Here is a 17950-nt window from a genome sequence, read left to right on the forward strand (position 1 = left end):
GGGAGGAGGTGGGTTGAGGGGTATGAGTTGTTTAGCTTGTGCTCCAGGGAAGCTAGATTTCCCATTAATATACACATGGGCATATAATTAAACTATTACTTTATTAAAATAATATTTAATATTAATCACAAAACACTTTAAGTGTTTCTAAATCAAAGTACAGTAAATAAATTAAATATTAGTTGGAGCATAGTAGCCTCTGCAGCCCCTGTGTCTCCCTCCTTCCCCCACTCCCCCCCAACCCCCCGCCCCGAGGATAGGTTGCATAGTCCCACCTGACCCTTGGCTTGCACACCAAAAGTCCTTGGTGTTCGTGTGTGAAGAGCTGTGGGCAGGATGTCCATGTCATGGATGTAGAGTTCCCTGTATCCAGTCCACTGCTCTCTTCTGTTTGACTGTAGTCAAGGCACTTTGTCCTTATTGAGAGAGGAGGAGAATGTGCTTTGGTGCAGTCACAGTAGGAATCCTATTTAATGGAAGGAAATGTAGCGCAGCAGGGCTTGATATCAGTCATCGGTGGTATGGATTTACAGACACTTTGAAGGGAGGTCATTATACTCTGACTAAATCTGACCCTGATGTTGATGTTTCAGTCCAAATCACCATGTGTGAGGTTAAAGGCCACAAACTAGTAGGGTTGGTCAGGGCACGTAAAGACGAGTATTGCAAGAGAGGAAGAGATATTGGACCTGCATCAGGCTCTTGAGTGAGCTCATCCCTTTTGTATTTTTAAATCCGGTTTAAAAATGGCTTTGGAAGGGAAGTCAGAAGTGTCTAATTTTGAGGAGAAAATAAGCCCATGGGTGCATCACAGCCTGGGGTTGATGCCAGAACCATCACTAAGTACATGCTCAGCCTTGATTTCTGAACTGCAGAGTGTGGAGGTTAGGATATGTTAGAAAATCAGCTACAGTGTTGTTCAGCACCACCTGCTGTCTCTTCCACAGCAAAGCATGATTATCTCTTTCTAACTGGATGCAAAAGTACTGATGCAGTAATATAAATAAGGAACAAGGTAGGTCCTAGAGAGTAAAGAGAGCCTCAGATGTCAGGTTAATCTATGATAATTTACGTTTGCTGCATAAACAGCAGCAGCTGATGAATAAAAAGGGGCTATTACAATATATACGGCTGCAAAATCATTTTTATTATTCATGGGTAGCATTTTCAAAAGCACCTTATTGATTTGGGAGCACAAGTCCCATTGAAAGCCATTTGGGTGGGGTTTTCAAAAGCACCTAATACATTGGTTTTGGTTTACAGTCAAGTCTAGTTTTCTGTGTGTGTGTGTGTATATGTGTGTGTGTGTGTGTGTGTGTGTGTATATATATATATATATATATATATATATATATATTGAGTAAAGTTTAGACTCATGGAACTGGAAGATCCCTAAGACAGGGAGCAAGAACAAACGGAATAAAATCTTACAACATTAAGGGTAAAGTATGGAGGACCAGTGCAAACTCCTTGTGCCATATAAGGCACATGATGGGTCTGCAACCCCGGCACACCTTGGATGCCAGCCATGTATAGGGCAGCACTCTGGGCTACACATGGCTGAGATCCAAGATTCTACAGACTCAGTGGCCCAACTGCCCACGCAAGTGGTGCAGAATATCTGAAGCCATTATTCCTGTGCATAGCTTGAAGTAGCAGCTGTGGGGAGCTGCACTACAGTACCATGGCTTGGCCTAGTGAGAAGGGATATAGTTCACTTCCCATATCCTCCCTGCATTTCACCTACATAAGCCAGACTGCTTGAGTAAGCCCTGAGTTTGGGAAGGATTGAATTCTTTGCCTAACTTGTAAATGGATGTGTCTGTAGATGAGACTGGCATATGGCTTTATTGGGGAACCAAGACTTCTGAGGCAGCAGAGAGAAGGGCAAATTGTTCCGACCGAACTTGCCGTTCATCTGAAGGAGACGTGGCCTGGGTTGCTGGTGGCTTCGATGTTGGCTTTACACGAGAACAGTAAAATTGAATTGGAAGAAGCAGACTCTTACTTCGAGGTTTGTCTGTTTGCGGGATTGTTGCATTTTTAAAATTTTGATTTAACTTCTACAAAGCCCAGGCCTGGTGTTAACAACTAGAGGTGACCAAAACAATCTGAGTGGTCCTCGAGTTACAGCAGGAAAAGCTTTATGAAAGCCCAGCGGTTTCTGTCACTAAGTTTGACAGAAATTTTAACTGGAGTAAGAAACTGGTTCTTTTTGTGAATGGTCCAGCCATTAAATTTAGCCAAAGAAATGCATTAAATTCGTCTTTATGCTCTGCATCCATCAGTTCAACCAAGCACGCATTGATCTTGGAGACTGGGATTTTCAAAGGGAGGTAGGCATCCGGTGCCTATCAAAATTTAATAGGAATTGGGTAAATAACTCCCATGGGCCCCTTCTGAAAATTGCATCCAGGATTAATACCATAGCATACAAATCCTTTTCTAAAGGGTATCAAGTCAGATGTGATGCTACATAATCTTCTATGTACATATTCAAAAACACTGTACAAATGAAATAAATAGTCCTCTCAAACCTGAGAGAGGTGGGCCTATCCCCACATTACAGATAGAAAAACTAGAACAAGTGGCTTATTCCTGGCCTCAAAAGAGACCTCTGTCAGAGCAGGAATTAGAACTAAGGAGTTCCTTGCTCCACAGATCTTGACTATTCTTCATTATAAGGGGTTTCGGTCATTTTAGAGCCAAATTATCTCCATCCTCCCCGCACCCCCAGGCCTTTTGTGATCTCACTTCCATCATTCTGAATTTTCATCATGAAATTAAAGATCTAACAGTGTAGTTAAGATTAATGTAGTTGGTTTCAAGTTTAGGGGTTCAGTGTAAATGCAGTAATCAAGGTCCCCAACCTGTCTGGCCAGCATTTAAAAGCCCAAGGAAAGGTTCAATGGTGATGGGGTCCCCCTTGGTGCAGTCCTCCGAACGCCTCACAGAGCCCTATGATTAGCTCCCACTGGCAAGTGAACTGGGGGGTGCTTCCTTTAACTTAGCCCCAACTCTCTGATTAGAATGACTCTTCAAAGGGGACTTGCTTAGGTGTGGACATATTCTAGATGGTGTCAGCATTTCGGCTCTTTAAACATTTTACAATGTGACCACCGTTGATAGCAGAATAAAAACTCACAAAGGAATGTGTTTCTTGCATACCAAACCTATACATTAAGGAATCAAGAGTTTAAATATGTTGCATGCACTTCTACATTGTCCGTCACCACAGTATCTGGCATCACATATACTAGAAATACATCAGGATTACACAAAAACAAGAACACACTCATCTATGACGAGTAGAGGGAGATTTAGTCTTGTCCATTGAAACTTTTGTACATTCAGATTTCTGTTGCTGTTATTATTATCTTACCTTAGCACCTAGGAACCCTAATCATGGACTGGGACCCCATTAGGGTAGGTACAAACACAGAACAAAGACGGTCCCCTGCCCCAAGGAGCTTACAATTTAAGACATGACACTGTTGGATATAGACAGACGAGGCAGTACAGATAAGCAATGAGACAATGTAATAGTCATCTTGATTTTCATTAATATTTGAATCTTCTGTGGTGCTCAGATGCTGTGTGGGAAGAAGGAAGGTACTAACCCTCAGCTCTTAGTAGACTTCTGGGAAGCCCTCCTTGTAGCAAGCTCTGAGAAAGAAATACTCCAGGAGCTCTTATTCAAGCTTACTTCACAGTACATTTGGAGACTATCGAGGAAGCAGCTTCCTGATACCAAACCACTGAAAACAACAGAGGATCTGGTAACTATACACTGCAAATACATTTGCATGAAACAGACAGTGAGTGTAAGGGAATATTCAGTCATAAAACCATCTTGCAATGCTTTAATTCTGGACAAATTGTCCTTAAAAGTAGTGAGAATGCGAGCAGATAAACTTACGTGTTGAGTTACCAAATGCTAATTCTTGCAAAGAACTGCTGGCTTTTGATTAACAGGTCCTTAATGCTGCTGTTGTGGGGGTTTCAAATTGTCTTGTGGAAAAATGCATGCATATTTGTCAGTTCCAGTTCCTGACATCCAGGGGCACTGACATGAAACTAGATTACCTATAGTTTGACACTGCAGTGTTTCAAGGATGAACTTGTATCAATTATCCATGTTCTGGGTCATATAAATTACTTTAGAGTATTTGGATTTTGATCATCTGTTAATCTGGAGCTAAATGAGAGACCTAACTTCAGGAGAACTTGGCTTTACCAGTCCTTTTGGGTGGAAAATTGAACATAGTTTCAGGTGCATTATCTGAGTAATGAGCAGGGAAGGTGCCAGCTGAACTGCTCTCATAGTAATTTTAACTGGCTAATAATGGAGTAACAGAGGCATTGGGTGTACAATTAAAGCCTTGCATTGTTTGATGGGTGGGAGGAGAGGCTTCTAACTAACAAATGTGAAATAAATCATTGGACCGCATTAGGCTTCAAGGCATACTTCATTCACCTATTCTAGTTTGAATATTTACCCAAGATAGAAACAATAGCTACTTTTCTAAAATGGCATCCTTTATTCAGAGATTTCCTTCACTGGAATGGGTTTCATATGTGACCATATTGATTTGAAATATTTTTTCTAGATAAACTCCTGTAATCATTATGGGTTAATTTTCCCTTGGGTGACCTTCATAATGTCATTGGGACGTACATGTGATAAGTATCCTGAAGATCTTTCAAAACTACAGGTATGATGCTCTTATATCTTCACTCTCTACAACTTAGGCCTCTAGTCCTGTGAACACCTAAGCATATCCTTACCTTTAAACATTGGAGTTGACCCATCAAAGTTATGTGTGCAAAAGGGTTTGCAGAATTGGGGCCTTGTGAATGTCTCTATTTTTCTTTTACCGTTTGTGTATTTTTCTTAATTTGTGTAAAACTGGATTTCAGTGCTTCAGTCATGCAACCATTTAAATTGTTTTCTTAGTTAATGGGTGTTAGGTTACGTGTGAATAGAAATTAATATTTGGAGCAACTGGACTTTCTTCAAACTCTGTAGAGAGAGCTGCCAGAACGGGCAGTAGAAACTTCTTTGGGAATCAAAAGAAGGTATATCTCCATATTTTCTTCTCATAGAACTGGAAGGGACCCTGAAAGGTCATTGAGTTCAGCCCCCTGCCTTCACTAGCAGGACCAATTACTGATTTTGCCCCAGACCCCTAAGTGGCCCCCTCAAGGATTGAACTTACAACCCTGGGTTTAGCAGGCCAATGCACAAACCACTGAGCTATCCCTCCCTCAAAGAGTGAAGGAGTGGAAGTGGGTGGAGAGGATGGATTTTTTAGTTTATTTTGTCTACATGACTGGTCCTGGACACGTGCTGGTGTCTGGAAATTCCCCTCCTCGGTGGTGAGGAGGAGACTTGAGCTTGATTCTGAGAGATCCTGAGTGGAGCTAGTCCGAAATTCTCCAATGGAGCATTTTTCCAATGGAGAATGCCCTTTAGTCAAAATCAAAACGTTCTGAGATGGTTTGAGGTCTGATGGAAAGCAGCCAGGCTTTTATTGGAAATGTGTGAGGCTTCCTACTAGCTTGCCATCCTGGCCCCTCAGCAGCTTGTTAGGTGGGCTGATGGGAGCCAAGAGCGTGGTAGCAGCTAGCTCGCAGCTTCACATCAGCCTGGGCTCCCAGGATTTCAGGGTCCCGGGCAGTCAGCCAGGCAGACTGCCTGTGAGGCAGGGACCCCAGGGCTTTCACAGAGAATTTTAAAATTTTTGGTTTTCATTCCAGATTGGAACAAAACTAAATTGTGAAATATCAAAATCCTTTGCAAAATGGAATTACCTGTCTTTGTATAGCTCTTGCCTGAGCGCTAACATGCCCTTAGTTGTTGCATGCTGTTTCATGACTTTCAAGTTGTCCCTTTGGCTAATCCATGAACCAGCCAAGACAGGGTGTTCAGGGGTGGGATATTGCACATGTCCTGCCATGCTGTACAGAGTTAAGGTGGATTAGTGGCTGGAATGGGAGGAGGTGTTGGATGTTGCAAAAAGGATAAACATAGCATGAAATGCATCTTTCTTGATGGTGAGGGGGGCTACCACCAACACACAATAGATATTTTTAAGAGGGTGTGATAATTTGGGGCTATCTCTGTACAACTTATGAATTCTGATTGATATTGTGAAACTGTATTATGAAAATCTGCTGTGTCATGAGTGCTGTATGTATGTTGGGTCCACCATTGCTGACAGGGCCTGCACCAGGCAGATACAATAAGAAGATACTTAGGACTTAACTCTATTTAGGTGCAAACATCTGGGACAGTAGGTGAGCTGTGTCCTTAGAAAACCAGTTTAGTTTAGTTTACTCCGGAAAGGAGCAGGGAAGGTGGGAATAATGGAAAGTTTCCAGGAGAAGAACAAAAAAAGTCAGGTGACCAGGAAGGTGTTAAATAAATACATAGGAAGAAGACCACATGAGCCAGGAGAGAGAGCAAGATCACATAAGATCCATGAGAGAGAGAGAGACCAGCTAGCATGCAACAGCCTGCGTGAGGAGGGATTCCCTACCTACCTGCCTTCCTGGATCCAGATGATTCCCCAAGGGCTCAAAATGAAGAGTAAGCTAGAAAGTGAGGGACATTTCAGTTTCAGATGTTTGTTGTTTTGAGCTGTACTCTCCTGTGCTTTACATTATTAAATATAAAAGAACATATGGGTGTTAGAATGTGTAAAGTCTATGCATTGACTGCTTTGCTACTACTGTGGCCCCTGAGAGAGTTAAAATGTAAACCAGAAGCGTCACATCTTTGGGTGGAATTCAGGGGGAGGGGTGTGTTGGGTCTGTGCAGGCCTAGGGCAGGTAGGTCAAGGAGTCCCATTTCCAAGAGATGGTGACTGAAGGTCAGTGCCTACGAAATGTGCCAGAGAGGCCAAATGAGGAACCAGTGCTGCTGCCTGCTGAGGTTCTAGGAGCTTGAAACATCGTGGGGATCCAGAGCAGCAAAGGTTTGTATTCCCCCTCAGAGCAGTCCTAATGGGTAGCTGCCAGGGGGGGGCGGGTGCTCGCTAGGATCTGTGACAGAGGACCACATAATAAATTGAGTAATATCTCAGCTGCAGGGGGAAAACTGTAGTTTTAAATCAAGGGGGATGGGGTGAACTGTCAATACTAAGGCTGTGTACTTTCTTGTAGAGCCATGGCAGCTCAGATGACTGAGTACAGGAACTACACCAGGTTTAGTGGAGGCCTTGTTTACAATGATCAAACAATCCAGCATAAATTCTTAGGTGATTCTGATTCTTAGGGTGGGCAGAATTTAGTTCGCATTGGGTCTAAATGAAGTAAGACTGTTTAAACCTCTTGCTAAACAGCCCAGTGTGTTGCTGATGAATATAGATATGATGTAAAACTGTTAAAACAATACTTCTGTCAGTCAAACTAAACTATGATAGAGGAATGGTGCAAATGATGGGAGAGGAAATGATCAAAGAATTATGTAAATAATGGTCATGTATGCTTACATTCTACTCAGTATTTTTGGCCTAATTGTTTAACCAAGCAATATCAGAAAGACAAAACGATTTCTTTTTAAATTAATTTTGTTCGCATGTGAGCATTTTGTCTGTTTTGACATCCAAACGGCAAGTTTTCCTCTTGTCCTCAGTCTCTTTTATGTGGTCCATCAGTCGACATAGCTTCAGTTCTGCCTTTCTTGGAGCCATTATCAGAAGACAGTAATGCTGGTCTCAGTGTCCATGTTCTTTGCACTACGGGGGTAGGAGAGTATGAGAAATCCATTGACAAGCTCCTAGAGAAGTGTCCTGAAGCACTCATACCATATGCCCAGCATGAGCTGAAAGATGAAAATCGGGTGAGCTTTTAAAATGCTAATCTAGTAATTTATTGTAGTCTTTCTTTCTCTTTCTTTTCAGTAGTTGTTAGCTGTGCATAGGAGAATTTGTACTACACTGCAGAGATAATCAAATGGCACAGATTTCTATTAAAGTTGAAACTCCCATCCTTAACTCACTCTGAGCCTGAAACTGCTTGCATTGAATTTTATGGCCAAATTCCCATTGACTTTAATGGGAACAGGGTTGGACCCTTTTTGCCTAAGTGTTCTAGCACCAAAGGCCATAAATACCTGTTGCTTAGACACTTGCAGTGAACAAGTTTAATGAGACAAGATAGGAGTTTCATCCTTACCCTTAAAAAGCAACAGAGAGTCCTGTGGCACCTTTAAGACTAACAGATGTATCAGAGCATAAGCTTTCATGGATGAATACCCACTTCGTCAGATCCATGCCTCTGTTGCTTTTTACAGATCCAGACTAACATGGCTACCCCTCTGATCCTTACCCTTAAAATTCATAGATTTCATTGACTGAGTTTAAGTCGCATTCATATAAATGTCCAATTTTTGCTTTTGTGTTTTTAAGATGGTAGTTCTTACTGCAGATGCTCCTGGTCAAAGTTACTTATACTTAGAAATATGGATTATATATGGCATTTTAGTATAGACTCTCTTTCTGAAAAACTCTTTGGGCTGAAGTTTTCCAGATTAGTTTCATCCTGAAGGTGTGATTATTTTATATTAAGGTTGTGGAAAAAATGTTCAAATGGCTGAGTTACTTGCAAGCAGAGAGGGGAATAATACACTGATATGCTGTAAACAGAGAAAGCTGAGTATTTTTTGGCTTACAAGTAACTCAGAAGTAGCTGAACTTTTTCATGTGAAACTTGCCACAATAAAAAGAAAAAAAATCATTATTAATGTATCAAAATGCCATGATTAAATATGTTCCCTGCTCCCTAATAACATCTGAACTGTATTTTCATTGCCTGATATTGCACCACTGATGAGCAGGAACTTGAGTCTATTCGTGCTTCCTTCCCCCGTGGCCTATAATATTGAGGAAGAACTTAATCTCTCCAATTCTGGTCAAGGCTCTAGCAGTACTGCTATGGTTTTTCCCTACTCCTTACCAATTAACTGCTAACATAAGAATAACCATACTGGGTAAGATCAATGGTCCATCTAGCCCAGTATACCGTCTTCTAACAGTGGCTGGTGCCAGATGCTTCAGAGGGAACAGAAGAGGGCAGTTATCGAGTGATCCAGCCCCTGTTGTCCAGTCCCAGGTTCTAGCACAGAGGTTTGGGGACACCCAGAGCATAGGGTTGTATCCCTGACCATCTTGGCTAACAGCAATTGATGTGCCTATCCTCCTTTAGCTTGTCTATTCTTTTTTTAACCCAGTTATATTTTTTGGCCTTCACAACATCCCCTGTCAATGAGTTCCACAGATTGACTGTGTTGTATGAGGAAGTACTTCCTTATGTTTGTATTAAATCGGTTGCCTATTAATTTCATTGGGTGACCCATGGTTCTTGTCTTATGTGAAAGGGTAAATACTTCCTTATTCACTTTCTCTACACCATTCATGATTTTATAGACCTCTATCATATCCCTCCTTAGTCGTCTTTTCTAAGCTAAGCCATCCCAGTCTTTTTAATATCTCCTCATATGGAAGTTGTTCTGTAATCCTAGTCATTTTTGTTGCCCCTCTTGGTACTTTCCCCAATTCTAATATATCCTTTTTTTGAGATGGGATAACCAGAACTGCAAGCAGTATTCAAGGTGTGGGCATAGCATGGATTTATATAGTGGCATTGAAATTTTCTGTCTTATTATCTCTCCCTTTCCTAATGCTTCCTAACATTCTGTTAGCTTTAACTACCACTGCACAATGATCAGATGTTTTCAGAGAACTATCCACAATGACTCCAAGATCTTTCTTGAGTTATAACAGCTAATTGAGACCATCATTTTGTACATATAGTGGATTACGTTTTCCAATGTGCATTACTTTGTACTTATCAACACTGAATTTCATCTGCCATTTTGTTGCCCAGACCCCAATTTTGTGAGATCCCTTTGTGACTCTTCAGACAGCTTTTGGACTTCACTATCTTGAGTAATTTTGTATCCTCTGCAAACTTTGCCACTTTGCTGCTTACCCCCGTTTCTAGATCATTTATGAATATGTTGAACAGCACTTGTCCCAGTACAGATCCTTGGGGGAGTCTGCTATTTGCCTCCCTTCACTCTGAAAAATGTTCAGTTAATAGTGGACATAACTTCTGCTGAATATGTCAGCAAAGGGGGAGACACTCCAGTAAGTGGAAATGCTGGAACCCCAGTCAGTACAGCTGGGGCTCGTGTGTGCTCCCTTTGGCCCTTGATCAAGAAGTGGAACAGAGAAAACCAGTATCTGGGGTAATTGTAGCCTTGCAATACTGCAGGCAAAGACTAATGGGAGAAGAGAAAGAGACCACACAGAGTTTGAAGAGAGATGGATAGTGTTTTCTTTCCTCCCCTCAGTCTTTATAAACACAAAATGAATAGCTTTTTGTATTATTAAAATTTAAATGGTGTATTCATGCAACATTAAGATTATTGGAGGTGGAAGGGGTATATCAAGAAACATAAGAGCATAAAGTTCTCATAGAACACGTTTTTACCCACACTGCATTGGGCTATAATGAGAGACTTAACTTATTTGTTAAATCCATAACCATAATAATGCATTAACCTTTTTTTTCCCCCTGCACTAATTATGTGGGTTTGTAGTCTGTCTGAACCACATGCACAGCCTGTCAGAAACAGGCACAGCCTTATCTTCAGTGGCACTAGGGGGTGCTATCATCACTAATTTGCTGAGTTAAAAAGGATCACGCTGAAGTCTGAAAACATTGCATTTCAAAGCACTGGGCAGACTAATTAATTACTAGGCCCATCTCAACTTACACCACTTTTTTTTTTTTGGTACCATCTTTGATGTTAGTTCAAAGTACTTATTAAAAATTTGTGTTCACAACCTACTATTCATAGTCACCACTAACTTATTTTTCTTCTGTGGGTTTATTTTTGGATGAATTAGGCCCTATGGTGGAACAAATTGCTTCCTGAACTTTGTAAACGAACCAGATATGTTGGAGATGACTACTCCGTTCTCATCTCATCGCTGAAAGGTAAAGAACTTGATTTACAACTAAATTCCATCTGTGAAAGCCTTTGTACTGCATCTAAAGTATTTGGAAGCTGTTTCCTCTAGAAACTGCTGTGACATGGCATTTTACCATCATTCAGTTTGGGAAGGAAGGTCTTTCTCTACTCATAATGTAACTCAGCAGAGACCAGCAGAGTAGTACTGTGAAATGTGCAGTAAGCATTTACACACATCCAAAATTGTTGCATACATCCTTATTTTTTTAATTAATTATTAGGGCTGTCGATTAATCGCAGTTAACTCACGCGATTAACTAAAAAAATTAATTGAAATCACGATTAATCGCAGTTTTAATCACACTGTTAAACAATAGAATACCAATTGAAATTTATTAAATATTTTTGATGTTTTTCTACATTTTCATATATATTGTATTCTGTGTTGTAATTGAAATCAGTGTATATTATTTTTTTATTACAAATATTTGCACTGTAAAAATGATAAACAAAAGAAATAGTATTTTTCAATTCATCTCATACAAGCACTGTAGTGCAATCTCTTTGTCATGAAAGTGCGGCTTACAAATGTAGATTTTTTTGTTTGTTTGTTACATAACTGCAGTCAAAACCAGAACAATGTAAAACTTCAGAGCCTACAAGTCCACTCAGTCCTACTTCTTGTTCAGCCAACTGCTCAGACAAACAAGTTTGTTTACATTTACAGGAGATAATATTGCCGCTGCCTTATTTAAAATCTCATCAGAAAGTGAGAACAGGCATTTGCATGGCATTTTTGTAACTGGCATTGCAAAGTATTTATGTGCCAGATGTGCTAAAGATTCGTATGCCCCTTCATGCTTCGGCCACCATTCCAGAGGACATGCTTCCATGCTGATGATGCTTATTTTAAAAAAAAATGCATTAATTAAATTTGTGACTGAACTCCTTGGGGGAGAATTTTATGTCCCCTGCTCTGTTTTACCCGCATTCTGCCATATATTTCATCTTATAGCAGTCTCGGATGATGACATGTTGTTCATTTTAAGAACACTTTCACTGCAGATTTGACAAAACGCAAATGTGAGATTTCTAAAGATAGCTACGGCACTCAACCCAAGGTTTAGGAATCTGAAGTGCCTTCCAAAATCTGAGGGTGACGGGGTGTGGAGCATGCTTTCAGAAGTCTTAAAAGAGCAACACTCCGATGCAGAAACTACAGAACCCAAACCACCAAAAAAGAAAATCAACCTTCTGCTGGTGGCATCTGACTCAGATAATGAAAATGAACATGCATTAGTCCGTACTGCTTTGGATTGTTATCGAGCAGAACCCATCATCAGCATGGACACATGTCCCCTGGAATGGTGGTTGAAGAATGAAGGGTCATATGAATCTTAAGCGCATCTGGCACGTAAATACCTTGTGACGCCAGGTACAACAGTGCCATGAGAACACCTGTTCTCACTTTCAGGTGACATAGACAAGAAGCAGGCAGCATTATCTCCTGCAAATGTAAACAAACTTGTTTGTCTGAGCAATTGGCTGACTGAGTAGATTCGTAGAATCTAAAGTTTTACACTGGTTTTTTTATGCAATTATTTTTTTATACATAATTCTACATTGATAAGTTCAACTTTCATGATAAAGAGATTGCACTACAGTACTTGTATTAGGCGAATTGAAAAATACTATTTTGGTTTTTTTACAGTGCAAATATTTGTAATAAAAAATGAGTATAAAGTGAAAATCTAGAAAACACCCAAAAATATTTAAATGAATGGTATTCTATTATTGTTACAGTGCGATTAATTGCGATTAATTTTTTTAATCATGTGATTAATCATGATTAATTTTTCAAATCATTTGGCAGCCTACTAATTATGCATGACAGGAATCAAAGATTATTCCAGATATAAATACGGGTAAAGACATCACAGAACTATCCGTTGAAAGTAATGTGCAATTACTCATTTCTGTAGCCAAGCCAGGTGAAAGGAATGCCTGGGGAAATAACTGCTTGGCTTGTATTGAGAACTGTACTGGTGTGCAGTGATTCTAACAACAATAAGGACTGTCTCTCTTCATAGCTGGACTCTTGGCTGAGGGAAGCCATGTTGTGTTGTTTGTGGTCACTGGGATTACACAGAAGGAAGCAGTCAAGTATTTGTTCTGGGGGATTTGGATCCTTAGCCAAAGGAAGTGACTCTCTGACTCTTTGATTTTCTTCTTCCTGAGACTGGAACTTTTTTTCCCCTCTTCCTCTGGAAACTTGGCTGAAGGGGCAGTGACCAACCATGGCAGCTGCCATGGTCCCCTTACTCATTGTTATGGAGGAAATAAATAATAGACTAGTGGTTTGACTCTTTTTATTCAGCATTCTGAATTGGCTATAAAAAAATTAGTCATGTTTTTCCATGACAAGACCTTTACAACACCTGCACAATGTGTGAATAGAGGAGTGTCACTACTGGGTTGCCATAAGAGCATGGCAGTACTCCCTGTCAGAAGCATAAAAGCGGTTAACTTCTGTTGTCAGATGCTCATTGTTCAACCATTATCATCTCATTGTAATTGATATTAGTTGGCTCAGGAGAGCCTATAATTAAATAGCTTTGTCTCATAGGTTGCTCCCAAAGTACCAACTGCTGTGTTACACCATCAGCATAGCTCTATTTTAATGCTTCCTTTCAATTTTATACAGCACTGACGGTGCTGGATGAGACCTACCTAGGATTTGGTATTGTATGTGGAGGTGATTAGTTCAGATAGACGTTATAGTGATGTGTCTCAATTCTTCATCCATAAACAACCCTGAATTGCTACCTTCACTTCTCAAACTGTTCCCCAGTTGCCAAATTTATCTGCTGCTATTTGGGTCTTTCTCTTAAATCTACTGTAATCACAATATTTAGATAACTAAATAAGTTAAAGATCACATCTATAATGTGTTGCACTTAAGATAAATGATTTTAAACGTAGTATTCTTTCCCTGTGCAGAAACTTTATCAGTTGTTGCCATGGAACTGGAGCTAAGGGATTTCCTTAATGTTCTACCAGAGGATGGGACTGCAGCATTTTTCCTGCCACATCTACTTCAGTGCAGCAAAAGGAAATTGGTGACTTAAACACAATGCAAAGTGTGGACTTGAAAGCACTGGAATAAATAGGCAAAACTAAATGGTGGAATTGTACATGAAGTATTGTGGGAGTCCATCTACTTGCAAACTACCTGGATATATTGTAAAAACTGGCCCCTCTGGGTTGTGGCCTTATTATATGGTATAATGCGATGACAATCACCACTTGAGGTAGAGTATCAATTTTGTAGATGAAAGAAAAGTGTTTCCAGTGATAAAATGTCACTGATACTGGCAAATCGAAAGAATCCCTGTTTATCCTATGGAACTGAATATTGTGGGGTTCAGCCAAATAGTTGATGGAGTTCAGACATTTCCTGAATGAGAATGTAAATTCTTAATGGAGAAAAATATAGCCAGAAGGAATATTGTACCTCTTAAAGTTGCACAAAATTCTATCCCACTGTAGTGTTCATGTAAAAGTGAAGCAGGGAATGGAAGCTGTCACTCTTGGATCCTGTGTCTTCAGCTAGTTAGGCCCCAATCCACAAAAATAGGTAAGCTCCTGGGTGTCTTTAAGCATGTGCACAGTCTCATTGACTTGTTCTTCCAACTGGAATTTCTAGAGACTTATTATGTGCTTATAGATATGCACATGCTTGAGTAGTTAAATTGAGTTCAGGTTGGAAGAACAAGTTAAGGGGACTGCTTGCATGCTTAGAGTTATACACATGTACAAGACTTTGCTAGGTCAAGTCTTATTCATCAAGTGTGTAGAAAGTGGTTCCCAAGAGAAATAACTGTTTTCTGTAAGTAGGTGACAGATGTTTCGGTAAGGCGTCACAGATTTTTTTCTGCTGTTAGTGATGGGAGAAGAGGAAACTGTATTCAGTCTCTAATGGACAACAAGCATCTTCACCTCTGGTTCACTTCTTTCCAGCTACATTATTTTCTAGATGGGCCACCAAACTACCTGTCTGATGTCTTTGTTTTTACCGTGTATTTTGAAAAGGGGTCTCTCAACTATAAGGTCATTTTTTCCCCCTCTGTTCTGAGTGGAAATGCCTTGGTCTTTCAACTGCAACAACTACTGTCAGGATGATTGTATGAATAGTGATAATTAAAGTTGAGTATTTCATTTTAATTGTATTAAACTGTTTTTCCAATATTCTTCAATAGAGAGAGGAGTTCTTTTATACAATATTACTAACAACTCTATTCGAAACAGCTGTGAGCTAATTGCAGTCAGACTATCACAATAAGGATCAACCATCTGAGAATCTAATTAGCTGACTAATTGGATTTCATATTGTAGTAGAGAGAGCCTAGAGCGCTGGGCTTGGGGCAAGATGTGAGGCCTAACCCAGAGGCTATGAACCAAGGTCAGGCCACGTATTAAAGCAGATACTACTTACAAGTCCACTGTCCACTACATGAACTTGGCAAAGTTGTTGCTAGTGTACTAGTAACTAGATATTTACATAAATATATTCCAGCTAGTACAGATACATCCCAATCTAGTACAAGATAAGATGGTTTGACAAAATAATGAGTAAGGATGTTTTATGCAAGATATCCTGAACAAGGGGAGGTAACAAACAGATGTAATGAAATACATAAGGTGGTATGTAAACTATATTCCAATTGTTTCTCAGCCTATAAATTTCAGGATACTTGTCTAAATTCTTTGCCCAGCTGAGGGGGCAGCTGAAAGTCCTGCTGCTGATTGAGCTGAGTCCATTGTAATAGGCATACACGTGTTAGTGTACCTGTAACCATGAAGCCTGGGCACTAGTACCGTTCTTCATTGATGACAATAAACTTGGCTGAGCGCCTTCATCACCAAACTGTGCCTGTGGTCTTTCTTTATGAGTGACATTAAGGTCTGCTGAATTAACATGTTGCACTGTCTCCAAGGCCAGAAGTACTGAGCAGCCTTAACAGCGTTACCGAGGCAACGACATTCCAGCCTGCAGCACTTAACAACACTGGGTAGTACTATCGAGGTCTGCTGAACCACTTATCTGTGCAGAGCTGGACAGCACACTGAAAGAACACACACATGGAAGCCAACTGACAACACATGCAACCAGTCTCACAAAAGCACTGACATTGCTTAGGGCTGGTCTACACTGAAAACTTACATTGACATAGCTACGTCTCTCAGGGGTGTGAAAGATACGGCTGTCAGGAGTGTGAAATTTTTCACACCCCTGAGAGATGTAGCTATGGCGACCTAATCCCTGGTGTAGACAATGGTAGGCCAATGGAAGAATTCTTCTGTTAATCCACCTCCCCAAGATGTGGTAGCTAGGTCAACTACAGCAACGGGAGAACCTCTCCTGTTACTGGAGTGAGTGAGTCTCTACATTGAAGTGCTACAGTGGTGTAGCTGCAGCTGTGCCACTGTAGTGTTTTAAGTGCTGGTATACCCTTAGACTCCCAAATGGTCATTAGAAAGTATCCTCTAGATTCCAAATACTTAACTTAGGGCTTATCTACATGAAACACTTCACTTCAGACACTCACTGCAGCAATGGGAGGGGCTCTCCAGTTGGCATAGGTAATCCACCGAGAGGTGGTATCTAAGTCAACAGAAGAATTCTTCCATCAACCTAGCACTGTCTACACAGAGGGTTAGGTCAATTTAACTACATCAGTCGGGTGTGTGGGTTTTTTCCAGTCACATAGCTGGGTCGTTGTAACTGTTGAATGGAACCCAATCCACTAGGTGCCCTCCGAGTATGCCTGACAGATCGGGTCCTGCCCGTGATTTCAATAGCTGAATGCCTTTCTTCCCTGGGTATGTGGATAGCTCTGAGGCTTAAGTAGGAGATAGGCACATGGATGCCCAGAGGAAGAAAGATAGGCACCCAGGGACCTTTTACCTTGAAAAACTTAGGTGCTGAGTGAGCACCTTCAGTGTTGGATGGACATTTTGTGGATCATAGTGGAGCCAAAACTGGGAGTTAAGTGCCTAAGTACTTTTGTGGATCCCACCTCACCTGCTTCTTTATCAGTTCATTTCCAGTGATGCCTAAGACACCCGTGACTCTTGAACTCTGGTGAAAGCAGCTGGGACAGAACTCTGTGAAACAGATTTTGTTTTAATTTGTAGTCACACACTGCGGTAGGGTTCACCCCACACCAGGCCCTGAAGGGGGTAAGGTGGCTAGGTTGGCCAATTAACTGCCTAGCCTGCACCTGGAGGAGGAGCCAGGAGACATGTGGACTAATGAAAGGATAAAGCTTACCTGGACAGGAACAGACAGGGCTTGTATAAAGCAAGGTAGCTGAAATCAAAATGGGACTGCAAGGAGGAGGGCTGTAGTCTCTGAGGCTAGGGAGAGAGGGGAGTTTGGCCTAGAGGGAAGGGAATACCTGGAGGAGAGTGAGGAAAGAGCTCAAGGGGCATTTTAGGAAGCAGTCCAGGGAAACAGCAGCAAGGACAGAGCAGACCTTAGCTGTTGCTTGGGTGTCTGGGGTGGAACCCAAAGAAAAGGGTGGGCCTGGGCCTGGGTTCCCTTACCAGCCACTAGGAAGTTGCACAGGCTGGGCAGTGAATTGAAAGATTGCCTGGGACAGCCAATACAGAGAGACTTTGGTACACATCCGTGTCTCCTCACCCAGGGGAAAACTACAGTGTCCTGGCCAAAGGGCCAAGCCACAAAGAGGGAGCCATCAAATCCTGAGACAGAGTGAGCACCCAAAGGAAGAGGCATCAGACTGGCTGAACTAATCCCCAGCAGGAGGTGCCCTAGTGGTGAGTAGAGCATGCTGTGACACAGATATGCTGGGAGTTGTGATAAGTGCTTATTTACATATGCTAGTTATTCAGGGGTAAATGACAAATGCCACTCTTATCAGAAGTAACAGAAGCAGCAAA

At 41.1% G+C, this 17950-nt stretch overlaps 1 protein-coding gene across 1 annotated transcript in view; it reads left to right on the top strand.

Moving 5' to 3' along the window:
• The window catches only part of HPS3 (HPS3 biogenesis of lysosomal organelles complex 2 subunit 1), a 35403-nt gene extending 19492 nt beyond the window's left edge, over positions 1-15911 (top strand). The window contains exons 12-17 of the mRNA XM_054039502.1: positions 1829-2014; positions 3591-3779; positions 4611-4715; positions 7640-7846; positions 10920-11010; positions 13985-15911. Of these exons, the coding sequence (XP_053895477.1) occupies positions 1829-2014; positions 3591-3779; positions 4611-4715; positions 7640-7846; positions 10920-11010; positions 13985-14112 (906 nt within the window). The 3' untranslated portion in view covers positions 14113-15911. The remainder of the gene's footprint in view (positions 1-1828; positions 2015-3590; positions 3780-4610; positions 4716-7639; positions 7847-10919; positions 11011-13984) is intronic.
• The last annotated feature ends 2039 nt before the right edge of the window (positions 15912-17950 follow it).

The sequence above is a fragment of the Malaclemys terrapin genome, chromosome 9 (genome assembly GCF_027887155.1).
Source record: "Malaclemys terrapin pileata isolate rMalTer1 chromosome 9, rMalTer1.hap1, whole genome shotgun sequence".
NCBI classification, from domain to species: domain Eukaryota; kingdom Metazoa; phylum Chordata; order Testudines; family Emydidae; genus Malaclemys; species Malaclemys terrapin.